This window comes from Tigriopus californicus, chromosome 9, assembly GCF_007210705.1.
Source record: "Tigriopus californicus strain San Diego chromosome 9, Tcal_SD_v2.1, whole genome shotgun sequence".
NCBI classification, from domain to species: Eukaryota; Metazoa; Arthropoda; class Copepoda; order Harpacticoida; family Harpacticidae; genus Tigriopus; species Tigriopus californicus.
Window position 1 is genome coordinate 15,187,733 of NC_081448.1, and position 24,246 is coordinate 15,211,978.

At 42.8% G+C, this 24,246-nt stretch overlaps 6 protein-coding genes and 1 long non-coding RNA gene across 9 annotated transcripts; 3 read left to right on the forward strand and 4 right to left on the reverse strand.

Annotated features, from left to right (window-relative positions):
• Positions 1–2,587: 2,587 nt before the first annotated feature.
• LOC131887390 (protein SGT1 homolog) lies at positions 2,588–3,509 on the forward strand. Its single transcript, XM_059235984.1, has one exon. The coding sequence runs from the start codon at positions 2,717–2,719 to the stop codon at positions 3,344–3,346; it is 630 nt and encodes a 209-aa protein (XP_059091967.1). The 5' UTR covers positions 2,588–2,716; the 3' UTR covers positions 3,347–3,509.
• Positions 3,509–4,283, forward strand: LOC131887391 (plasminogen receptor (KT)-like). The gene is made up of 2 exons (XM_059235985.1): positions 3,509–3,728; positions 3,806–4,283. The coding sequence occupies exons 1-2, from the start codon at positions 3,517–3,519 to the stop codon at positions 4,059–4,061; spliced, it is 468 nt and encodes a 155-aa protein (XP_059091968.1). The 5' UTR covers positions 3,509–3,516; the 3' UTR covers positions 4,062–4,283.
• Positions 4,281–6,336, reverse strand: LOC131887387 (putative Dol-P-Glc:Glc(2)Man(9)GlcNAc(2)-PP-Dol alpha-1,2-glucosyltransferase). The gene is made up of 3 exons (XM_059235979.1): positions 5,710–6,336; positions 5,284–5,449; positions 4,281–5,214 (listed from the first exon to the last, which is right to left on the reverse strand). The coding sequence occupies exons 1-3, from the start codon at positions 6,055–6,057 to the stop codon at positions 4,319–4,321; spliced, it is 1,410 nt and encodes a 469-aa protein (XP_059091962.1). The 5' UTR covers positions 6,058–6,336; the 3' UTR covers positions 4,281–4,318.
• Positions 6,337–8,578: 2,242 nt separating this feature from the next.
• Positions 8,579–12,604, reverse strand: LOC131886479 (uncharacterized). Of its 2 annotated transcripts, XR_009373924.1 has the most exons (4): positions 12,229–12,604; positions 12,009–12,115; positions 11,179–11,263; positions 8,579–9,237 (listed from the first exon to the last, which is right to left on the reverse strand). It is a non-coding gene; the product is annotated as an uncharacterized LOC131886479 (long non-coding RNA). The 2 variants fall into 2 exon arrangements; XR_009373923.1 differs by lacking the exon at positions 12,229–12,604 and having other exon boundaries at positions 8,584–9,237; positions 12,009–12,165.
• Positions 12,605–16,836: 4,232 nt separating this feature from the next.
• On the forward strand, positions 16,837–20,155 carry LOC131886476 (nibrin-like). Its single transcript, XM_059234836.1, has 5 exons — positions 16,837–16,992; positions 17,144–17,486; positions 18,181–19,558; positions 19,616–19,792; positions 19,855–20,155. Exons 1-5 carry the CDS (start codon positions 16,962–16,964, stop codon positions 20,092–20,094), a joined length of 2,169 nt encoding a protein of 722 aa, XP_059090819.1. The 5' UTR covers positions 16,837–16,961; the 3' UTR covers positions 20,095–20,155.
• On the reverse strand, positions 20,101–24,240 carry LOC131886478 (peptidyl-prolyl cis-trans isomerase-like 1). Of its 2 annotated transcripts, none has more exons than XM_059234838.1 (4): positions 24,070–24,240; positions 20,488–20,711; positions 20,318–20,425; positions 20,101–20,259 (listed from the first exon to the last, which is right to left on the reverse strand). In XM_059234838.1, the coding sequence occupies exons 1-4, from the start codon at positions 24,120–24,122 to the stop codon at positions 20,147–20,149; spliced, it is 498 nt and encodes a 165-aa protein (XP_059090821.1). In that variant the 5' UTR covers positions 24,123–24,240; the 3' UTR covers positions 20,101–20,146. The 2 variants fall into 2 exon arrangements, with proteins under 2 accessions (XP_059090821.1, XP_059090822.1); XM_059234839.1 differs by lacking the exon at positions 24,070–24,240 and adding an exon at positions 23,538–23,643.
• On the reverse strand, positions 20,769–23,102 carry LOC131886477 (zinc finger protein 143-like). The gene has a single exon (XM_059234837.1). The coding sequence runs from the start codon at positions 22,120–22,122 to the stop codon at positions 21,055–21,057; it is 1,068 nt and encodes a 355-aa protein (XP_059090820.1). The 5' UTR covers positions 22,123–23,102; the 3' UTR covers positions 20,769–21,054.
• Positions 24,241–24,246: the final 6 nt, after the last annotated feature.

A 24,246-nucleotide genomic window follows, 5' to 3' on the forward strand; every position in this document is an offset into this window, starting at 1 on the left:
TTTATCCCTCAAGATGCTTGTCAAATAGAGCAAAATGCAATATAGGAAACCGCTCTCCTTCTAGGGGATAAACTAGTTGATGATAAAACTGTATCCTTCATTAGTAAATGATCAAGTGGTTCTTACAATTGGAACTGTATCAAAAAAATGGCTCAAGTTTAGCTTCCCACGTCAAATTTGATATTTAATGATACAGCATGGTATGTGAAAAAAAAGTAATTCATTCAATAAAGCCCTTTTTCAACGTAATTTGCCCTTCTACTTTAAAAAAAGGCGTCGTTCCAAAAATTGTTGAGCCGTGTTCTTTATACAATTTTTAAAACTCGAAGCGCTCAAATGCAAGACAACTAGGTTCTCTAATCTGTTTTTCATGCGTTTTGTAAAAACTTGTTACATATCTAGGTGATTTCTGGCCAAAAAAACGATGGAGGGGCTTCACGCCTTTTGTTCTTATGGTAGGGCTTTTTACATTGAATTACGTATTTTTGGCGCGTTTGGTGTAACTGGAAGAATTGTCAGGAGAATCATATTTTCTCAGCCTATCCTCATGGCAAAGAGCGCAACATATTCGAGAGAGCGCAATATATGGAGGCGCTAGAAGAGAGGGTGAGTGATTTGCAGATCCAGAAGATTCTCAAGTGATTCTCCGCCAAGGAACGACTTGATCTTTGGACTTCAAACTTCTAACAGGCTAGAATTTTGAGGGTAATATAGTAGTGATTTGTTTGTCGATGAGCGAGCAAATTTGAGGGATCTGGGTCTAGTCTTCAGGCAAAATTTGTGGGTAGATAGCGAGCCTGTGGAATTTTGGTGTAAGTCCAATGAAGGTTTAATGTCTGACAGTGGTCACCATCTAGTGATCATGATGAAGCGAACTTGGACACATCAAACAAGCTGAGTTCGAGCAAGTAAAAATGTCATTGCTTGAAGTCCATATCTTGTTTTACAGGGCTTGCTTGTAAGCTTGTAATTCTTGGTATTGATTTCGTTTTCTGAAACTGATTAGATTTTGAAAACTTGTACAAAAATGAGTCATTAGTATGATTCAGCATCTAATGCTTGACTTGCAAATAACCAGGGAAGAGATTCATACCAATGATGAAAACAGGTTTATTTCACAATGTGACATGCATGATCTTTTTGCATTTAAAATTGCATTCAAAATTGCTTTACTGTAGAATGAGCCCATTTATTGGTAAATAATAAAAGAGTAATCCAGTCATTTTGGAGTCAATACATTCAAGCAAAATGAAGAAATTGTCATTAAAGTGACAATATTCATTATGTCACACTCTAAAATAATCTGAATAATGATTGTGACATTGCAGTTGCTAATCAAGATTGGAATTAGTGACTGATTTTTCAAAGACTGCTGAATTACAAGAGGAATGGTTAGGTGAGAACATATGCCTTGTCTGGTGCAAAAAAAAAAAAATACAAATACATTTGCATTCAATTAAAAAAGAAATAAAATACAGAAAATATTGGTTGCAGAAATTGTGAGCCATTGTGAGTAAACTAAATACCCATATTGTAACAAAAACAATTCCTAATTCTACTAATAGGGGTCCCTACTTCCAGCGTCAGACAGGCCAAACAAAATGGGGAAGAGGCGCAATAGTTTGCTATAAAATAATTTATTTCAAGATATTCTATTTTAACATTATTAAATATGTTTGTGTGATTGAACTATACATCTAGGGTCAGTACCCTAATCCAATCAAATTCTTGTTTGAAGTTGAATGCTCAAAATTATATCACAAGGAATCCCTTCTTTGACAAGGCATGAATCCGTTTTTGTCATGTACGCCAAGCAAGAAGCCCCTTTCGTTATGTACCTCTGACAAGCTTTCAAGCTTATTTGAACTTGCTCCTCAGCTGATCGACATTGTTCAAAAGGGCTTTTCGAGTACGATTTTGGTACTTTAGTTGCGTGTCTATGAAAATGTGGCATTGCATTACAAAAGCTTTAACGCAATCTTAACCACAACTATATAAAATGAGGCTTCGTTTTAGGTATCCACCCATATCCACCCTGTTTAGATGTGCGTAGCTATAACCGTAATCCAATTGAAGACATGGATACGAATTGAAGAATTGAAGCTAATGAATTGGTAGTCTTTTTCAACCACTCTGACTTTTTAATGACGCCTCCCCACCTTTGATACTTTTCTAAATAACCCTAAGACCAATCCTAGCCAGCCAAAGGTATAAAGAAACAAAGAAGCCCATAGTTTGCTCCATGGTCATGGGTGGTCATTATGCTGAAAGTTGACGATGGCATATTCAGTTTCATACTTGTGAACACAGTAGACATCCAAAATACCTAGTGGGCTTATACAAAGGGGTTTGTTTACCTCATTCCTATGAAAGACTTACCTCCCTCTTATAAGAGGGAGGTCTTTAGACATTTTGCTGTGTTTAGTGATAGTTAAGAGTTTTTGATAAGCTATTATACTATTCTAAAATTAGCGTCCGTTCAACGCAAAGCTACACATTGATAATCACGCAACTAGAGTCCCCAAATCGGACTCGAAAAGTCCGTTTGCACACTCGTGAACAATCCAAGCCAACAGCTCCAATTAATCAGCCTTCTTCTTCTCTTGCTGACTGGCCCTTGTTGTCGTCAGGCTTGCAGCAGGGATTCCTCAACCCCCAGAGTGGTCCTAGTGGTTCCTGGTACATGTAGTGTCTGTCCCTGCGCCTGGGTCCCAGGATGGCGGAGAACAAGGTCAAATACGATTGGTACCAGACCGAGACGCACGTGGTCATCGAAGTGCGGGTCAAGGCGCTCGCCCCCGACCAAGTCCAAGTCAATCTTCAAGCCACCTCTGTGGGCGTGTCCGCGCCCATTCCCGAGCGTCCGGGCTCGGAATTCGTGCTGGACCTGGATCTGGCCCATCCCATCGTGCCTGAACGATCGAGCTTCAAAGTCCTGAGCACCAAACTCGAGATCAAACTGGCCAAATGCACCGGGCAACGCTGGGCCACCTTGGAAGGCGATGGCACGGAGCCCTTGGCTGCGCCCCAAGGGGCGGGGGGCGCCACGGCCGCGGCGGCTACGGCGGCCGCCAAGTATCCCAGCAGCTCGGGCAAGGATTGGAGCAAGATCGAGGCTGATATCGAGCATGAATTGGAAGCTGATAAGCCTGAAGGCGAAGCGGCCTTGAACTCCTTGTTTCAAAAGATCTACTCTGAAGGCACGGACGAGGTGAAGAAGGCCATGAATAAAAGCTTCAGTGAGTCGGGCGGCACGGTCTTATCCACGAATTGGCAAGATATCGCCAAGGACAAGGTCGACGTGAAGCCGCCAGATGGCATGGAATACAAGAAATGGAACGACTGACTAGACCTGTCCAGTCGCGACCCACATGTTACGACCACACATCCATCTTGATCAGTTGAAATAAATGAAGGCCAGAGCGGACCTGCTTATTTCTTTCACTCAAATCACTCAAAATCTCCCGTCGTCCGTGGCAACTTTTAACCGCGAACTGAATCAATTGCAGGTCCACTATGGGCGGGATCATGGGCAAAGCCATGGACGACAACTTGCAGAAGAACCAACAATTTATGTTGGAAATGAACCGGGTCACCATGGAGCGGCAGATTCATATGCAGAATCAGATGCGGGAGAGGATGGCCGCGTTGCAAATTGCTAAAGCCAGGGAGATGTTCGTCTGGCTCAGCTCGTTCTACGGCATATCAGTCGCGGCCATGCTAAAAGGGTAACTATCTCGGTGTGTGTGTGAAAGTTTACTGATCTGGGAAAGTCTAATCGAGCCGTGGTTGGTGGGTTTTGTAGCTTTCAGAGCAGCAAGAAACCCGCGGTTTTGGTTCCTTTGCTTCCACTGACCTTCTTAATCGGTTACCAAGCCGATTTGGCTTACGGGACCAAATTAAACCGGATCAAGTCTGAAGCGGAAAATATCATGATGTTTGAGCGGGATCTGATCGAGATCCCCACGGGTCTACCTTCGCTCTCGAGTTTGGACGTGGCTAGGCTTCAAATGGAGGAGGATGCCAAGTACAAAGCAACCACGCCCTCCACGACTCAATAGGGACCATTTCCGTTACATTCTAAGTCATCTCCTTTCTAGATTCCAACATCGGTAGTATCGCAAATGATTAGTTTTCAGGTCAGAGGTTGAATCTGAACTTCATTTTCAAGGTATTTCACGTGAAGTCCTTGACGAGGTCATCATGATGTTACATGTTGTTAAATTTTTATGGTGCTATACATTCTTTCACGTTCGCTGTCCAAATAAAAAGACTGAAACTGAGGGGACATGCATTTTAATCGTTATGTATTGGCAGCTCACCACATGAACCTTTGCACCTTTCCCGAGTCGTGCTCCCATTCAAACGGTTTTTGAACGTACAAATAAAAGGTCACAGCGTTGATGCACAAGAAAAAGGCCAACTCGGCCCCCAATTTCAGCCATGATGTGGGTGGCACTTGGATTCGGAAGAACATATAGGGAACAATAAAGTAACGAAACTCCAGCAAGAGTTGAGGCGTTAAACTGACCATCACGAACACGGGATAAGACACCTTAAATGCAATATTGGTCCGCTTGAGATTGTGGAGTACGCCAAAGGCTCCAAACATGTAGATCGGAATCGGGAGGTACTTGCTCCAGAAACTCCGATCTAAGAGTCTTCGCCAGATGTAGAACGTGTAATGACGATTGTCGGCCAAAAGATAGGGGTGGGCCAACGAATAGACGTCAACGATGCAATAGCACAGAATGGCTTGAAAAATGATCAAGCGATAATGGCGCCTCCCAAAGGTCAGAAAGGCGGGGAGGAGGGGCAGGAGGAATGGCCAGGCCAATCCCAGGCAGAAGGCGCAGAAGTACAGGACTTGGGTCGGGTGGAAGCAAGCCACGTGGGCCTCCCGGTCACCCACCACGATCCCTTCATTGAGGATAAGAAACGAAACAAAGGCCATCCCGACCAATAGGTAGCCACCCACTTGGGGCAGGGCCAGTCGGATCAGCCGCCAAGTACGGCGGGGATCGAATAGAAGAAAGTAAACTCCTTCCAAGAGCTCCACCACCTGACCGCGGGTGTCCAAATTGATCTTGACGGGGTGAGGGCCTTCTAACATGTGCATGTGGATATTGTGGACCAGTAAGGGCCCGAGCCGCTGCCAAGCCACAAAAGCCACCCAAATGATATTCGTTTGACGAAAACTGACGGCCAACAGTCCTAAAATACAATATTAATAGACTTGACCAAGGATGATGCCCTGAGGGCTACAATGAGGATGGTCGTTACCGATGAAACTGGCGCACCAATCGCGGCCATCTAAATGCAGGGAATACATAAATACCACGAAGAACGTGGAGCCCACGTCCGTGTAGTAGAAGAAGCTGAAGAAGTAGAACAACGGGCACAAGCACATGTTCAACGAGGATAGCAAGGCTTGCTGGGCGTCATAGTACTAAAATTCAAGAACCCATCTTTAACTGATTGAAACAGACATGAAAAGTAATCAAATGGGTGATGAATGAAGGAATGAATGATGTTCTTCTCTCTCTCTCTCTCTCTCTCTCTCTCTCTCTCTCAATAAATATATATTTTATATCGTATCCCTGCCTTTCTTTCTCATGGGCGAGATGGTCGAGTTCATCATAAATTCCTCGTGATCTGGAGCGTTCCTGAACCTGTTAGTCTGCTGCTGTCTTTGATCTCTGATCTTACGTGTTTTCCACCATGGATCTGTTCCGAGATTCGGTACAGAATGATCAGGGTCAACGAGGCCAATCCCACATTGATGAGCCTCAAATGGTAGGTCTGGCACAAAACCTGGCCCAGCCATTGGGATAGCGGGTGGAGCACGCCCACCGAGATCAGATACAATCCGGGTGGGGTGGTGATTTTGGGATCCCATTCCTGGAATCGACCCGCACAATAGCGCTGGGCCTGCGGAATGTGGAACATTTCATCCATGTAAGGCGTGGGTTGGACATGGTGGAGGAACTGGAAGGCGGCCAGACTTAGGCCGGTAAAGGCTGAGTACAAGAGTGTCTCTTGAATGGCCATGGTCATTTCAATGCTCAATGACAGAGAGATACCCCGAGACACCTCAGCATAGCTCACTTTTATTCACACACTCTCACCCACTCTGTCTCGAGACCGTTTTCCTCCATGGGGGTCGGTTTCTGGAGGTCTTTAATAATAAAGTTGAGTGATGGGACTTGTGAAGAGAAAGAGAGGAAAAAAGAAGCGTGAACTTATGTTGTTGATTGTGCTGCCTCTTAATCTTGTAGTTACTACATGGATGCAGCCAGCAGTTCCAACGATTTTCACAACGATGATTCTTGCGCAAGGTTGCGTGACTATGACAAGGATCAAGTCATAGACACCCAAACAACTAGAATACGTAGTCGAGGTAATCCTGCCATCTGGCGACCAGAATTGACCTCAACGTCAGCTGTTTGTTTTGATCATAGAAAACCATAACTAGAATGCTTAAGTTCAACAGGAGCTGTACCGCATGAGCATGTTTTCAGGTCAGCTGACGCTGGTAGAAATGGGACANGGCAAGTTGAATTATTATCATGAAACGTTTGTTATTCCTCTTTAATCTTAATTTCTTTTGAATCTTACAAATATGCGGGAAGAAAGAGTGGTAGAATAATAAAAAAACATGCTTTTTAGGGCATAATACACGTAACATGTCAAAAAAAGATTTGGACATTAGTAGAGCAAATCATGTACTCTATTGATTGCCCTTGTTTAGCAACGCATCTCGAAAATCTCGAAAGTGTAACAAAATGTATCCGAAATTGCAACGCAATGATGAGGCATTCGGAATTTCATTTCAATCTCCCAACAATGTGCTTGAATGTGGGCGACATGATTGCGCCTATACGTAAACAAGGTAATCCCGACACTTCTGGAGGTCAGCCTCAAGGAGTCTTATTAGGGGTTTCTACTCTGAATTTGGACGAGCCGTCAACGATTCAAATTTGCACCATAGTTGTCCTAAGTAGCTTGACTACGAATGAAACATGTTTTCAACCAGCGACAGCTGAGATGAAAACATGCGATCGCAGCTCTCTTGATCGATCTATATATGAAGTTATCTATGGTTTTGATTTGGTTTTGGGTGGGCAGATTTTGAAGACCACAACCGTCAGAACGGACATTACCCCTCGTTTTCAAGACATTTCAGCGTCATCAAAGTAGTTGTACTCCTATTAAAACGAATTTTTTCATCTACAAAGTATGGCAGTTTTTTCATGAAACTCACTTGATGCCAAACTCGTTCATGGAGTGAATGAGACCCGAGAGGCTGGTTAACTTCAGGTGATGTCGAACATACCGTGATGCTAAGACATTGATTGTCCAGAAGAGCATAGAACCGCCAAAACGGACATTTCCTCTCGTTTTTGAGATACTTCAGCGACATCAACAGTTTTACTGCTATTAAAAGGAAGGTTTCCATCTCACAAACTCGTTCTTGGAGTGAATAAGACACATGAGGACGGAAATCTTTGGCTTGAAGAACATGCCGTCATGCAAAGACATTGATATGCCAGATTGGCATATCGAAAGCAATGGAATCGACCCTCCACCAAATTGGAAGGTGGACGACAGTCAATCCCATAGTTAGGCAACACATCCAACACCAATAGGGCCATTGGGGTCGTTGGGACCGTCACCTGCGCTTTGAATTAACTGTGGCTCTCTAAGTAAGGGAGTACAAAAAGGGCCATCCTAAAAACTGCATGGCTTATCATGCACTCGCTTGTGTATTGATCTTTATTCTGATTTGACATAATTTGACCTTCACTCAGTCGACAATTCGGATGGATCCAGTGAAAGATGATTGGCCTCAATGATAGTGAACAAGGTCAAAATGGAGAAGCTTGAGAATAAACACCCTCAACAAGAAATCTTTCAAATTAACGAGTTACCACTCAAGATAGAGAAAGTCAAAGCTCACAAAAACCGTCTTTTGGATGAGAAACGTGCTTTAGTAAAGTGGATCGAAAGTAAAACCGGAAAAATGATTCTAGCAGAGGAAAAAGGTGGAATACCTGATTAGATATATTTTTTCCAATTTAGAGATTGTCTTGTGTATCCAATATCCATCTCGTTCAATGGTAATCAGTCAACATAGAGTGTGCATGGCTATATGAATAGGAATCGCATTTTTTAAGTCAAATTGACCATGACACCGATACTTTCTTAAATGAATCATTGTGTATCTAATCCAAAATGAAAGCACCCTTTTTACACTAAAAAGAGCGAAATTCAATGTTGAGAAGAGCTTTCCTCATTACAGATTAATGTCCATGTGGTGAGTTTGCCAACTAAGGCACAATGAACTTGATGCGTATTCATAAACTTAAAGAAATATAGAATGTGAACAAGCTTCCTGCCAAATCGGCCTGCTCTTGGTCGTACCAACTCCGAGCCACTTTTCGAATTAAAGTAATAAAATAAGAAACGTAGATCTCTTCAATTACAGGCAGGTCATTTTTTATTATTTACTTGTAAATTAGTTCGTTTCAGGCGGAAAATTCAAATTTTATTGTTCTAATTTCCTAGGCATAGTTTTGGGCTCAAACTTGGCCAAGTCCATCTATTCAACAAGATTTTGTGGTTGTATGAAGTGCTATTTTGGAATAAAGTGAACAATTTAGGAGATAAGAAATTTTTCCGAGTAAGAAAGAGAATAAGTGATTTTTATGGTTTAAGTGAAAAATCCACAGAAATATGTGTTTTTTGGATCGTTCAATCGATGGACAAACCCCATTTCAGCAAGTAGTTTAGTTGCGGAGAAATTCGCGAAATCCAAATTTAGGTATAGAAAACGAACTGAGATTGGGTCTCGGATGAATATGTATTTGTTAAAACTAATAGCCATTGACGCATGCATGAGGATTGATTGGACGGGGTTGATGTTCAGGTTGGGAAGGCTGTACACCACAATAAGTGGTAGTGGCTGTTGCTGATCTTGGTGTTCAGGCTCTTCTCTCAGAGGATCTTCGACTTGAGCAGGCTATGCCCCGATGGCTGGCCTAATCGAGATGAAGATATTCTCTAACCGTTGCATCCGTGCCTCTAACCGTTGCATCCGTGCCTCTAACCGTTGCATCCGTGCCTCTAACCGTTGCACCCGATCCTCTAGCCGTTCTAATCGTTTATGAAGGCGGTATTGCCCAAATAGAAGGGCAACTTGAAGAAGCCCCAATCCAAGGAAACCCAAATAAATTTCTGAAAATTAAATTTTCATAAGGGTCATTACTACATCTTGAAGACAAATTTGGGCATTGAACTGAAATTCGCAGTTAATGAAGGAATAGTTCAAGGTTTTGAGCGACGAGATGAAGTGTAACATTTACCTTCGCACAGTCCACTTTTACTCTTACATACGTACCTTAGCTTATGATTCAATTTGAAAATAGAAACAACGAAAATGTGTGCTATTGCAGAATTGTCCTTCCCTTTTTATCATCATTTTTGCAAATGGCCCTGATCTGATGCAGTATGTTCATGAGACACAGGTCTAGTAATCTGTCAGATTTTTGTCTTAATGAGATGAGTTGACAATAACTCAAATTATTATAATCGTAGAAAAGTCAGAAGAGCTAGACCTAGGTGCAATTCTAAAGCAGGAATCGTCCATTAATGCATGCAGCCATGGATAAACTAATCTCAGTTTTTGAGAAGTTTGCTCTAATCTAGCAATCTCTGAATGTGTTCAAAAAGTTAAAAAGCTGGAACAAGAACAAAAGTTCCCAGAGATGAGAAGACTTTGTTCAAAAAAACTTGCAAATTAACAAAGGGGCATGAGAGCCATTTGAATCCAGTAGTGGTGGCTAGTTTTTAGACAAAGCTGACTTGATTTAAGGTAAGGTAAGGTTTCCATCCAAAATGACCACTTAAAAACAGAGAAAACAGTGGTCCACAACATCAGGTCGAATCCAATGGCCTTTTTCCTTATACTTAATGAGTTGCATCTTGGATCAAGGCTAGCTTCCATCCTGTCTAAAGTTAGCTTATATTGTTGCAATTTTAAGATCCGGTAACTCACTCCCCAGTAACTATAAGGGCGGCTTTACACTATGATGGAATATTAAGATTGAATCCGGTCTGAGGATTGTAGTTGGAGTACTACTGGGCCAAGCTTTTTACAACATGAGTCTTTTTGTTCGACTTGAGAACAGTGAAAGACTGGATTCCTCTGTTGGACTCAAGTCTTTTGACCGACTCGCCCCAACACTACTCTAACTTCAATCCTCAACCCGGATTCAATCTGGGTTTTCCATCCTAGTGTAAAGGCAGTTATTTTACCTATAAGCCAATTTGCATATCATCTTAATAATCATCTTGTATAAACGTTTCTGACAAGAGCTTTGAATTAATATATACGGTTCTCACATCTCGACCAGTACTCTAATATTACATAGTTTTTTTTTTTAATTAAAGGAGAATTGGTGTCAATATATCCAAGATTATTTTAAATCAGAAAATCGGTTGGGTTTTTGTTTCAACAAAGTTGGTTTATGATATATGATTCATAGTTCAAATTAATTTTGAAAACCTTTAGAAAAGCCGAAACATTATTAAGAGTGAACCATCATGTTGGTTATGTTCGTTATAGAAAGAGGTAAAACATGCCTTGAAGTAGCCACCATTTTTAGCCAACATATGAATGCATAGAAGGAAAAGGCAAAATAAAGGACCTGGTTGACCCACCTACTCTACCAACCGCAATAACCAATATTGTCATCATTTATCTCTACCTATTATTTATATAGACATGACCTCGCCCATACTGCCCTGTGTGATATTGGCCCCTTCACGTCAATGTGCTTCAGCTCCTCTTGTCGTTTAGATAAATAAGAAATGTAAGCAGCCTTTGCTAGCTTCTCCTTTGTAGCTGTTTTGAAGTGACTTCTCAAGAACTGTTTGGCAAACTATATTGGATGCGAGGTTTCACGTGTAGACGGGTCAGAGAAGAACTCTTTGTCCAATACCAAATGTTCCGAATTCCGAAATTGTTAGGCAAACTTTCAGACAAAATGTTTCTTTTGTAGACGAACCATAACGACACAAAAGGTCAACCAAAAAATATTTTTTCTTATTTACTGCACGGAATTATTCGTTAAATGTTAGAAAAATCCGTAAAACAAACAAAGTAGAATAACTTACTTCGATCATCTTGATACATCAGCGTTAGACAGGGGTTTGGTTCAAAAGCCTCACGTTCGCCAACCGCTAATCAACACAATGATATCTGGAGAAATAAAAACAAATTAATAATTGCGAGGCACTGAAAAAGATTCAATGGGATTCTAGGCAAGGTTGAAGATTGAATGAGAACATTCATTTATGATACGAAGCAAAGGATTTAAAGAGTCACGCAGCGACTTTTAGGAATTAAAGTCACTTATTCAACAAATGTACGAAAGATATCTTCTATCAGTGATATTGTTTGTTTCCAGGAGAATTCAAGTACTTTGCTCCACCTCAGACTTTAGGCTCAATGGCTGGGCCATAGGATTGTGTAGGCTTTAAGGTGTGTTTTGTGTGTACCTTCAAGTCCTCGAAAATTCTGGCCAGCCAGAGCAATAGAGTGCGTCCCTCTTTTGGTGGCTCCTACATTATCAATTTAATGCTTCGTCGCCTACTCAAATGTCTATTTTTCCAACATCTTTCCTAAAATATCTGCCATCGAAAAAGGTAACCGCTAACTAATATTTCTTTTAGGAATGGACTTGAATGGTTCCCCTATCTCTTAATACGATTTTTCATGCCCTCAAGTTATTTCGTTGTACTTTGATATCCCATGCCAAAATGTCCGGGTCAGACACGGGTAAAGTTCAAAACCTTTGGGCTGCTTCGATCTACCAACTCAAATACGTTCTTAGACCACCCAAAGAAGTGGTGACATATGGTCGAATTGTAATATTTTATCTAGTTAATACTAAATATTATATCTTTATATGTCAGGAAAACCATTGCTGCAAAGCTATTCTTACCCTTCGTCCATCGACCTGTTGTGGTAAACAGATGACAGCTGCACAGAAAATGAACTAAGTCCTCAGCTGACCGGCAGAAAGTCTAGCCCAAAGTGCTAAGGTCTAGCCTAAAAGAAAAGTATGGACGTTACACGGAGTTTCTAAACCGAGTACATAAGCACTTAAACTGTTAACATAGAGAAAGTCAGTGTTGCCATTTTGAAATCATTCTTGACCTTACCTGACCTGACCTAACCTAACCTTTCGGTTGCAAGGGCCAGGGGACGCCTAGGCCGCGGCGCAAGCCTGCGGCAGCTCGGTTGCAAGGGTCAGGGGGCGCCTAGGCCGCGGCGCAAGCCTGCGGCCGCTCAATTGGAAGGGCCAGGGGGCGCTTAGGCAGTGGCGCAACAAAATGGCAACACTAAGTCTTATGTACTCGTTTTAAAAACTCTGTGTAACGTTTACAAAAGAATAGAGGGCCTTTGGCTGAGGTTGGGTGGTTCAGAGATCTGAATATTGCGGTAGACTGAAGAACTTCCATTGTGCCTTAAAGAACTTTTTCTTCTTCTATAACCGTCGGATTTGGTTAGGACAGACCGATTTTCATGATTATATCTTTATTTTGTCAGCCGATTTTTTTTTGAATCATCTTGTTTATTCCAAGTTTCTCTAGATCAAATGGCTTGGGCATGGGTGGTGGAGAAAAAATGATAACTGCCCTCCTCAACTCATTATTGACTTGCTCAATTGACCATTTTCACTGTAGAGCACCTATTGGCACATTTTAGAAGTTTAAATCACTCTAAAGATTAATTCAAGCATATTTGTTACCTATGGTTTTGTCTGGGACCCACAGTTGAGGCATGTTTTTTTGCAGAAGACATGTTATCAGTATTGATCATTTTGTCAATTCATTCTTGCTCTACGGATAATTTTAACAAAAAATTGGTTCTCCCCAGAGACAGGATCTAATAATCAAATTTCAATTTTTGCATTCTTCAAACCATTAGAGAGTTTGGCCTTCTCAAGTTCCATGAGAAGGGATGTTCCATACAGGGATGTAGCTTTTTTCCACCCATTTATGTGCATGAGATCATTGAGGCACAAGGTATGCCTCAATTTCAAATGCCTAGAGGCCCATCTCAGGGGCACGAGGAGGAAGAGACAGCAGTTGTCGCAACCTCGTTGCCAAGTCTCTCAACAGACTTACCCCACCCCTTTCCCTCCCATTGTTCCCCTCCCTCTCCTCCAACCTCATCCTCAATTCCTCTAACCTCTCTTCTGTCCAAACTTTGTAGCCCTAATCCCCCCCTGGTCGTCATGAGCCCAACGAATCATTTAGATCGTATGCTCAGATGGCGGCCAGAGTTCCTTCTCCCTCTTCTCCTCCCCTTTTACCGTCTCCTCAAAGTTTTTTTCATCCTCCGCCGAAGATGAGTTTTGTCCAAAAGCAGGATTTTTTAAGGTTAGAAGGCCTAGTCAAAGATTTGATAGCACCAGTCCATCGAAGGACAATTAGCTCGTAAAAGGGCTTTATCTGAATGTGCATTGTCTTATTTCCAAAAAGGATAGCACAAAGATCAAGGTTCTTGAGGAACTAGCTTTAGATAGGCAGGTCTTGTTCATTTCCATGACAGAAACTTGGCTACGACCAGGGGTCTTAGATGAAGAGCTGGCCATGGTTGGTTTCAATTTACTTCAATGTGACAGAGTACGCCCTGACAATCCCATTTTTCCGCATTGGCGCGTATGTCTATATGTTAGAAATGACCTGCACACTAGTCAAGTAAAAATGTCGAATGGAGAAGTAGAGGTCTTAGTTTGTCATCTTCAAGGTCTTGATCTGTCCATTGTAACTAGTCCCGATGGATATATTCCCATCTGGAAATCGACATCTCAGTCATTTGAAAAGCTGGAGGAGTTTGCAATCTTTCGCAATGTCTCCCAGTATGTTGGTGTAGCCACTAGAGAGAATAGTGTTCTCGACCATGGAGTACCCCATGTCTCGACTTGGTTTTTTTCCAATGACCCTGATCTGATCCAAGTGACGCTTAGCAATCTGTCAGATCATCATGTTCTCGAGATAGGGTCGACCATTACTCAAAAGTGGGCGTGCTCTAGAGTAAGACCAGCCAAAAAGGTTGGTCTGGCTAAGTTCAAGTTCAAAGATGAGCATTGGCCATTGATTATAGAAAGGTTAGGAGAGCTTGACCTCATTTCAATGCTAAAAAAGGAATCATCCATTAATGTAGCCTTAGACAAAATGATTCTAGTTTTTGAGGATGTCTGTTCCACTCTAGACATCTCTGAATGCGTTCCACAGGGCGAGCACATTATAAAATTCTGAAGTACAGGAAAAATTTGTTCAAAAAGAGTTGCAAACTAGCAAAAAGGCTCCAGAGCAATTTGAATCCCGTAGCTGTGGCTAGCCTTCAAAGAAAGTTGGAGTTAATCCAAGGTAGAATTAAGGTCTCCATTGAGACAGATCAGTTGAAAAAGGAAAGTAGAGTAGTTCAGGAGGTAAGGTCGAATCCGAAGGCATTTTTTTGTTATGCAAACTCTAAGAGAAAGATGAAACACCCTGTAGGGCCCTTTGAGGTCAATGGGGACGCCATAGACAATGTAGAGTCTATGGCCAACATACTTGGAGATCAGTTCTCTTTTGTGTTTTCAACTTCATTGAGTTTATGAGCAATAGTTCATTGCTCTATTGATGAGTTTGTTGAGATTGGCAAGGCTTGTCAAGCTAGATGATCTTAGAGTCACACATCAAGATGCTGTAGAGGCCATCAGGGACCTGAGACCCTTGAGCTCTCCTGGCCCTGATGGTGTGACATCTCACTTTCTTATAAGATGCTCACTGGTTCTTGCTTCTGTTTTCTCGTACTTGATGCGTTGCATCTTGGATCAGGGCAAGTTTCCATCTTCACTAAAGTTAGCTCATGTTGTTCCAATTTTTAAAGGGGGAGATAAGTCGCTCCCCAGTAATTACAGGCCGATTTCTCTCACTTCGAATATTGCGAAGGTGTTTGAGAAGATCATGAAGTTCAAACTTGTTGAATTTCTTGATATTCGTGAAGTTCTTCCTCCTAGCCAGCATGGGTTCCGAGCACATTTTAGCACGGTTACCCAACTGATTGAGTATATAGAGCAGGTTATTGAGGGACTGGAGAGCCATGAATCAGTCGATGTAGTTTATCTTCACTTTGCCAAGGCCTTTGACAAGGTAGATCATGTCCTTTTAGTTAACAGGCTCCATGAGATTGGGATCCAAGGCAAGGTTCTCAATTGGCTAAGAAGTTTCATTAGTGGTAGGAAACAATTAGTTAAGGTTGAGGGATCCCTTAGTGACGTACATGATGTTAAGTTGGGTGTTCCTCAGAGTTCCATTTTGGGTCCTCTCCTTTTCATCATCTTCATTGCTCCGCTTCAGAAGCTTGGTAGTAGTAATGTCAGTGTCTCTTCCTATGCTGATGATATAAAATTGGTAGTTGGTAGGAATGGTCAGAATTCCGGTTGTCTGGAAGAGGTCCTAGACCAAATCTACTCTTGGGTTATTGCAAGTAATATGACACTGAATGGAATCAAATTCCGCTCAATGACCTCTGGGTCGACATCATTAGACACTCCACTATTAGATGATGAAGGTAAGGGTATTCATCAGGTCTCATCCACGAAGGATTTAGGTGTAGTCCTCCAAGATAATGGAAAGTTCAATGTGCACATCCACTTGAGGGTGGGTAAAGCTTTTCAAATGTGTGGTTGGATATATCGCACGTTTAAGTCCAGAGATGGCATCAGGATGCCAACTCTGTACAAGTCAATTTAGAGCCACATCTTGTATATGCCTCGCCCACTTGGGCTCCAATTAGTTCAGCAGGTTTGTAAAGCTCGAGCAGATCCAAAGATGTTTTACAAGGAACATTGAGGATATGAGAGAGCTCTCCTATTTGGAGAGGTTAGAAAGGTTGGGATTGTACAGTATTCAGAGAAGGTACGAAAGGTACCTGATACTGTACGTTTTCAAAAGCAGTCATGAGCTTTGTCCCAACCCAGGTTTTTGGGTCAATTTTAGTGACCGTATGGGCTTAACGTGCGTTTTGAGAGCACCTTCAAGCCCTCGAGAATCCAGGATAGAAGAACACTGAAGTCCACCTCTCTTCTTTCTTGGGCTCCCTTCATTGTTCAATTTGCTCCCTTCAAATATGCTGTGTGGCACTCGTATGTAGGCGTTGATCCAGTAGCAGGATTTAAGTCAGACTTGGACAAGTTTTTGACAAAAATTCCCGATCAACCTTATATTCAAGGGTTAGTCAGATCAGCCAACACTAATTCGTTTGTCGATCAAATAATATATATAACTAAACAAATTTCTCGTCTTGAACTGCTGGGATTGGAATCGGTAGCGGTAAGGAAGTTCGCAAAAAAAAAGTATCAAGCGTCTTTCTCCACCAACGTGTAAGCCTCATCAATGGCAATATATGACACTTTTGAGGATTTGAGGACTGGCGACCAAGAGAACCGTGGTTCTGTGCTTTTATCAAAGAGGAAGCAACTCCTAGGGAGTGAATGCAACGAGTGCTAGCCAGGCGGGCTAGTGTTCAGAGCGATTGGGTGTCAGCTGACCGGCAGCTAGGGTATAGTTTCTGATTGTAGAGGCGCTGCTTTCTATCAGCTAGTGGTGCACTATTAATTTTCCCATTCAGCTGCAGTAAAAAAACACAACAAGCTCGATATTTACTCTTCTACGTTACTTCTCCTATGGCGGAACTAGGTTTTGAAAAGGCGGCAAAGACTTTAGGAACGCAGTATTTAGTTTGCTCTATCACGCAACCTCAATCGTCGTCTTGTTTGTTTTGTTTTCTTCTACTTTTAGGCTAGATAAAAGAGAAGGCGATCTGTGGCTAGCACATTTTTACGAGAGAGCCTTAGGATAAACGAAGATGCCAGACTACCGGTGTTAGTAATCAAATCATGTGGTGGCTTTACAACGAAAAAGTTCCCAGTAAGTATCGATCTGAACGAAGGCCATCCATCCCTGGATACCACAAAGAAGTCTGAGTCCATTGATGTTGAAGTAGCAAGTTGGAGTGGTGTGAAGACAAGAATTCATGGCCTCGTTGTTCACCGCTCATTGGGTCATTTCACCGTTTCAGAACAATGCGTCTCCTTACTCCCGGGGTTGACCTATCGGGTGGGTCGGGCTCAGGGGCACATCATTTGCCATAAGGACGCCTCGGTTAGTCGGAACCACGCCCTCATCCAAGTTTTGGCCGGCGAGGCGGAGGGGAGTGGCGCTCGTCCGAGAGTCGAGATTCGGGATCAAGGCTCCAAATACGGAACTTACGTGGGCGAGGCCGCCATTGCGTCCACGGAAACCAGTGCGAGCAGTGCGGGTAATAGCCTCTCGTTGGATGCGTCCAGCCCAAAGGGTCCCAAGACGGTCAGCACTACGGAGAATGTCCGCATTAAATTTGGATTCCAGACATCGATTTTCATGTAAGCCTGAGTCGAAAATCATGGAGAGCTCAGTATCACCCAGGCGAGATTGTGGCGATCTGGACCTGTATTGGTGGAAAAGAGTGGGCTGTCAACCAATTCCGGACAATGGGGTGTACGTAGGGACCCTAGGTATACGTACAAAGTCACGAAGTTAATTCTGGCCAATGATCGACATCGAAGGCTTCTTTCTGCCCGCAGAAAACTGGCTTCCGGGGGGTTTCAAGGGTGCTCAAACTTAGGATTTCCATGAATAGCTGAGTGACTGCCTGTCTGCCGTATTTGGTTGGAACAGAATGCAAATCATGTTTTAGCTGCAGGAATTTCGAAGGCACATGTCTCAAAAACAATGAGGGGGGTTATTTTAAGTTTTTTGCACCTTAAATCATAGTTTTTTTTAACACTTGCTAGAAAATCAACTGGATTCCTGTTCAGTATTCCAGATGAACCAAGACGGAGCTCTTGAAATACGGTGTTTCGAATATAGATCCTGAGGATCTTTTTGATTATGTTAACCAACTTCTCCTCTGATCAAGCCAAGTATCAGCAGCGGTTTATTTCACTTCTGACTTACATAGGTTTCAACCACGAAGACGCTGGAAATCATGATCTACTACTCAATTTCCATCTTATCATCAGTCTCCGAAACTGAACCCATTTTTGAAACAATCCCTCTCTAATTTGATATTTTCAGGTTGAAATGGACCCATCTTGTTTGCACCGGATCTTCGTTAAATCGGACCCAAAAACTAGAGCTGTCCCAAACCCTCCAATATTTTCCACATGCCAAGTTTGTGACCAATTGGCATAGAGATGTCACCCACTTGGTGATGAACGAGGTGATCCTCACCTTAAAAGTGGTTCAAGCCCTGGCCAAGGGCACGCCCATTGTCACGCCATTGTTCTTCAAAGACCTCAAGCAATGTTCAATTAGCCAACAAATTCTTCCAGATGTGGCCAACTATGTGCCCAAACTCGTAGAAAAGACGCTAAATCCGGCTAACATCTCATGCAAAGTTGATCCGAATCGGAAGACTTTGTTTCAAGGACGGGAATTTGTGTTCTGCACACGTGCACAAATGGATCGATACCAATGGGCCATCCACGATGCGGGTGGTGAATCAGTCTGTGCCAGTCCCACCAAGGTATTGGATCTTCAATCGGATTCGGTACTTGTTATCAAACCCATGAATGAGGCAGATATGGACAGAAATCCGGAGTTCAAAACAATTACCGAGACCCTGAAACAACTTGGGCGTCACTCGTTTCCGGAGCAAAATATCGGCATCGCCCTTCTCAAGTCGAGAGTGGACTTGGATTTGAACCCGAAGAAAAAGCCGCAACTGAAGTTGTCCCAGAAATTGATTGACGCCTCACAGGACCAGAACAAATGGGCCTCACAAACGCAAAGCTTACGGCCTCCAACTCAGTCCATGCTCACATTGACAGGTCGGACTTCAAAGGTTCCAGAGACACTCACTGGTGATAAATCAGAGGTGAAATTGGAACGAGGGGGGCAAGAAAGGATGGAGGACGACGACGACGACCTGTTTGGGCCATCAACCTCCTTCAAACGACCGCCAAGTCCCAAGGCCACGCCCAATAGTAAGCGAGTCAAAATCGAGCAAGTCTGGGAGCCAAGTCCAAAACCGGTCAATGATGAAGAAGAGGATTTATTCGGTTGCACGCCGCTACCTTCAATGGAACCACAGGCTAGTGAAATAACTTTGAGTGATGTATCGGTGTCCAAGAAGCGTCGAAAGGAGTCCCCGAAGGCGAACCAAAGTCCGGTGAAGCGATCCAGGCTCCTTCATTGCCCTGAAACTGGCATCGAGATACGGCCCAAGAAAGGGTTACAGAAAGAAATTGTCCGAACTGTCCACTCACACGAACAACTGCATGGTTCAAGTGATAATGAAATGCCACAAGAGATCCTTTCCGTGCATATTAAGAAAAAAGGCGTTCAGGTATTACCCTCCACTTCAACATTGTCGGCTTCGTCATCGTCCGCATCTAAAGAGAATTCGACAATCATGTCGGAAAACGGCATGTTTTTTAAAAAGAAGAGCAAAGTAAGCAAATGCCGACGGTTTGCAATGGGCTTATTGATGTCAATATTTTGTTCGCAGGTTTTGTCAGAAACCCGTCAACATGAGAGCTCCATCAATGATATCTCATTAGGGTGCTCTCTCATTACACTCAAACACTTGGTGCGTCCTGAAGTCCCGAAACCCACCTTCGTACCTTCAAATAATAGTCAGGAATTGGGAAGGCCAGTCAAAAACTTCAAAAGATTTAAGAAGCAGGTAAGCGAGAAAAACGAAAAATTTCCTTGACCAATGTTTTACTTTGTCGTAATTTCAACCAGGGTTTGGCGTCGCAAATGAGGAGGCAGTTTGTTTCCTTGAACAACACCATCAATCAAACTCGACAACCAACACATGAAAATTCATTTACTGGCAACGTGGGTAACCATTCTTCCCCAAATGTAAGGGGACAGAGCGAGGAGGACGAGGATCACGATAGGATATCCGAGGAGGATGAAGAAGTTATGCAATCTGAGGAAGGCCATGGACAAAGCCAAGAGGGCGAAATGTGGGATTTTTAATATTGGTTGCGCTAACATCAGTTAAGGTTTATTTCGAAAAATATATAATTCTTCACACTTCCGCCGTGGCTTTTACAATGCATACGTCGTCTACCGGTCGATCCTGAGTCCCTGTTTCTACTTGCCCCATGCGTTTCACCGTTACCATGCCGGATTGGATTCGACCTAAAGATGAAAATGTGATTGCTTTGCTCAACATGGGCAAGGAAGTACACAACCTTACCAAATATGGCGTGCTTCCCATCCAACCATTGAGTGGGAGCGAGAGTGATGAAGAATTGAGATCCGTTGGTATTTGGGCCTGAGTTGGCCATGGACAAGATTCCAGCTCCTGGATATGGTGACAGTTTATTGATTGCTGAAAACGCAACAATTCGCTTTACCTCCTCGTACCTGTGTGCTTGAGGTCGGGATGTATTTCGTCATTGAACTCTTTGCCATAGATAGAGGCACCACCTCGTCCCGTACCCGTAGGATCGCCTCCTTGAATCATGAACTCCTTGATGATTCTGTGGAACTTGGTTCCATTGTAATATCCTCGTCGAGCTAATTCGGCAAAATTCCGGCATGTCGTAGGGGCGTGCTTCCAATACAATTCAACCACAAACTCGCCCATCCTTGAATTCCAAATGTTTTCTTTTAGGTCAACACTCTTCCAACGAATTTCAGAAGTCGTCGCTATTCATTGAAATTTTCAATGACAATATGAGTTAAGATTGATCGAATATTTCCTGTCAATGAACTAGCATCTCAAAGCTAGCCAATTTCAGTTTTATATTGTAGTCACATGCTTGAAGATGGTTCTGACCATGAATTTCAATACATGTCTAACCTGCCATCAAATAACTAAATTGAAAGACAAAAAGCTCAAACCACAATCAATTGAAACAGAAGCGAACTTTTGTTATGGCCGCCATTTTTATTGTATCAAAAGGACAAACGACTTCATTGAGACAAATCTCAATTGGTGCAGACAATCATGACTTCAGCCATCCCATTTCTAAGCATCTCATGGTTTTCCAGCAAATGAAAGAGCCTGGTAGATCCTTGCAGCACGAAAGTGGTTGCGGTGTCGTTGCTGGGCGATTGCTCAGGCTCATTAATCTTGGGTGGTTGGAGTTCGATCGTACTCGAATTACCGCCAATATCTTGTCCCTCTTGATCCCCGAGTTGCTGGTAGCTCTCTTCCTCGGGTCCGTAATTATGAGCTGTGCGCAAGTGAAGCATCAAAGTAGACTCCAAGCGATAGCCTTTGTCGCAGAACTTGCATGGAAATGGTTTGAATGGAACATGGACCAGTTGATGCTTGAACAGGGATGAATACTCCGTGAAGCGGCGACCACAGGCTTCGTTCTCACACACGTAAGGCTTCTCGCCAGAATGGATCCGACGATGATTTTTTAAATTGGTGTGCGAAGCAAAGTTTTTCTTGCACACTTCGCAACCATATGGTCGCTCTCCAGTGTGGGTTCGCTTGTGGACCTTCAGTATGTTTGAGGTAGTAAAGGCCTTTTGGCAGGTCTGACATACGAACGGTCGGACGCCTGTGTGAATCCGGACATGTTTTTGCATGTCCCCCGAAGTCTTAAACGACTTCCCGCATGTCTTACAGCCATAGGGTCGGTCTCCCGTGTGAACGCGAGTATGAGCCTTCAAACTGTAATTCGTGGCGAAACTCTTGCCGCAGTTCTGGTGCAGACATCGAAAGGGTTTGATTCCACTATGACTACGCAAATGAACTTTTAAATGATTCTGGGTTGTGTAGACCTTGTGACACCCGTCCACACTACAAGTGTATTGCTTCGTGTCTCTTGGCTCAGGAGGAGTGGCACCAACCTCGGGTAGATTCAATAGAGGGCCACGCTCTTTGGATAAGTTCCACGGCTCTTCTGACTCAATCACCACCGGTATGTCTCGAAGAGAAACCTCGGTGATGAAATCAGCCTCCGGTGACTCCGATAAGCTTTCACTTAAGGGACTTATGCCGGTGATCAATTTCTCATCCTCTGGGAGACTCCAAAGTTCCATGGTTTAAGAAGAATGGTTGATTTTTTTCATAGTTGGATCTTTGAGAGCGGACAAAATGGCGCTCACAAGTGGTTTACCATCTGAACAACTTCTGGCCTCACTAAGCTATATCGGCAAGACCCGGCAGCACTTGTGAGGTGCAACAGTTTTAGCTTTTGGGAACGAATTGGCTTGCACGGAGCGAACACGTGCGCAAACGAAAAATACCATTATCAATCCCTATATTACATTGGAGAGGAGGGATTTGTAACGAATGAGCCAACAAATGTGCACACATGTTGGGACAACTGAAGTGTCGAAATATCCCGCTTCAAAGATTCTTCCATGATATGAAAATTGAGATCGTCAAAAATTTTTCTCTTTCACCTTTTATTGGGCATAAAAATGCTTCTTTGAGAAATAAATAATGAAAGTTGATATCGGTTCAGCTGATGATGGCTGTCGCGCATACATAAAATGTTTGCCGAATAACCTGGAACTTTTTACTCTCGGGAGTTTTTAGTAACACTTTGATCAATGAATTCAATATACAACCTATGTCAAACTCTAAACATATTAAAAAAAGAAACAAATGACTTTCGTCAACTGTATGTAATTATCGCCAAAAAAAAACAAAAAAATCTTTTCTATACTCAGAGAACAAAAGTGACCATGAACTTAAACAGTACGTGCTAATATTGTGCTCCAAAAAAGACATTCATCTCCAGTATGTCATCCTAAATTTTGCACCATGTTTGACATACGAGTTCAGTCATATACCCTCAACTCCATTTGTGTTAAGGTAAAACTGTGATTGATTTTTATGACGGCTAGCCGATCTAGTAATCCCAGATGAAGACTCTTCAGAGATCATCAAGAACTTGAGGCCTTCAAGTTGTCATGGCCCTAATGGGGTGCCATATTAGTTTCAGGTGAAGGATAATTTCACAACGATGTCGCTAGATTTAAATATGTTAAAGGTGATTGAGAATATTGTACAATTGTAGAGATTTTCAATGCCCATGAAATTATTTTCCCTGATCGGTACAAGGTTCGAGCATTTTTCAGTATGTCTCTTTCATTGATAAACAATCCACTGGAATGTACGAAAAAACGCGAAGAAAGAGACGAGATGTTCCTCTTCTCCATTTCTTCTATCATTTAATCGTTGCATCTGCATCCTTTACTCTATATACATTTAATGTCTTGAGTGGATCCTTTAATAATAATAATAACAATAATAATGTGTTACAAACACTCTATGATGCCAGGTTCATAATGAACACGCCATCTTTTTTCCCTTTGACCCTACTATCTCCAATGCAATGCAATTTCTTAGCGCAGACAATATCCTTGATGCGGATAAACCCGACCTATAGCCGAAAGGAGTGGTTGAATATTCGCGAGATACCGAAACGGTGGAGGTGGGTTCAAGCCTGGTATCTCAATCCGACTAGGATAATCCTCTAGGATTCCAAAAACGATCGATTTTAATATCACTTCTCCGTCGGCTTGTTTTATATGATGCCTGATGCCTTGATGGGCGCGGTCGTTGACTCGTTCTCCTTGCTTATTCCACTCATTTAAGTGCTTTCGGTCTCAAGTCAAAGCCCCTAAGCTCTTTCTTTCTATCATTACTTGCCTTTCTCATTTTATCATTTACATGGGTGTCTCATGCCCAGCCAAGAGTCCAGCTGACCTCGTCGCGTCGCTCGACCTATTTCAGGGTTGGACCTTGAGCTCGATCCCAGACTTCATTGCCCGCTGACCGCCATACACCAACCAGACTCTCATAGATGGGTCTGACTTGAGCCAGATTGTCAGGCAGCCATTGGTGGGTCTCTGAATCCTTCCCCCAGAATCCTCGAAGTCCCGCCTACATTCGTTTAATAGCTTTGCGTCAAAGTTTTTCTTAAATTCATACTAAGCGTGGGCGTTCTTCCGAAGACCAATCCTTTCATTTCTTACGTGGTTTCGATGGTGACTGTTGGCGGTTGCCAAGTCTTGTCCGGAATGGCCATGGTTACCCACGGGCGGTAGTACAAAAGTAACACAAGGGTATTTTTTTGAGAAATGACAAAAGAACCACCAAAACCACCAAACAACGTGGGTTCCCGGGTTCCCGGCGAATGTTCGTTTCAATTT

What these genes read in the sequence shown, in the direction of transcription:
- LOC131887390 (XM_059235984.1), top strand. Translation starts at nt 2,717, where the DNA reads ATGGCGGAGAACAAGGTCAAATACGATTGGTACCAGACCGAGACGCAC.
- LOC131887391 (XM_059235985.1), top strand. Translation starts at nt 3,517, where the DNA reads ATGGGCGGGATCATGGGCAAAGCCATGGACGACAACTTGCAGAAGAAC. An exon ending in GTCGCGGCCATGCTAAAAGG is followed by an intron (nt 3,729 to 3,805) that starts GTAACTATCTCG and finishes TGGGTTTTGTAG; the next exon opens with CTTTCAGAGCAGCAAGAAAC.
- LOC131887387 (XM_059235979.1), bottom strand. Translation starts at nt 6,057, where the DNA reads ATGACCATGGCCATTCAAGAGACACTCTTGTACTCAGCCTTTACCGGC. An exon ending in AGATCCATGGTGGAAAACAC is followed by an intron (nt 5,450 to 5,709) that starts GTAAGATCAGAG and finishes CTTGAATTTTAG; the next exon opens with TACTATGACGCCCAGCAAGC. An exon ending in TTGGTGCGCCAGTTTCATCG is followed by an intron (nt 5,215 to 5,283) that starts GTAACGACCATC and finishes ATTGTATTTTAG; the next exon opens with GACTGTTGGCCGTCAGTTTT.
- LOC131886476 (XM_059234836.1), top strand. Translation starts at nt 16,962, where the DNA reads ATGTGGTGGCTTTACAACGAAAAAGTTCCCA. An exon ending in TTACAACGAAAAAGTTCCCA is followed by an intron (nt 16,993 to 17,143) that starts GTAAGTATCGAT and finishes TCACCGTTTCAG; the next exon opens with AACAATGCGTCTCCTTACTC. An exon ending in TTCCAGACATCGATTTTCAT is followed by an intron (nt 17,487 to 18,180) that starts GTAAGCCTGAGT and finishes TGATATTTTCAG; the next exon opens with GTTGAAATGGACCCATCTTG.
- LOC131886477 (XM_059234837.1), bottom strand. Translation starts at nt 22,122, where the DNA reads ATGGAACTTTGGAGTCTCCCAGAGGATGAGAAATTGATCACCGGCATA.
- LOC131886478 (XM_059234838.1), bottom strand. Translation starts at nt 24,122, where the DNA reads ATGGCCATTCCGGACAAGACTTGGCAACCGCCAACAGTCACCATCGAA. An exon ending in ACAGTCACCATCGAAACCAC is followed by an intron (nt 20,712 to 24,069) that starts GTAAGAAATGAA and finishes TTGGAATTCAAG; the next exon opens with GATGGGCGAGTTTGTGGTTG. An exon ending in TCCCGACCTCAAGCACACAG is followed by an intron (nt 20,426 to 20,487) that starts GTACGAGGAGGT and finishes CACCATATCCAG; the next exon opens with GAGCTGGAATCTTGTCCATG.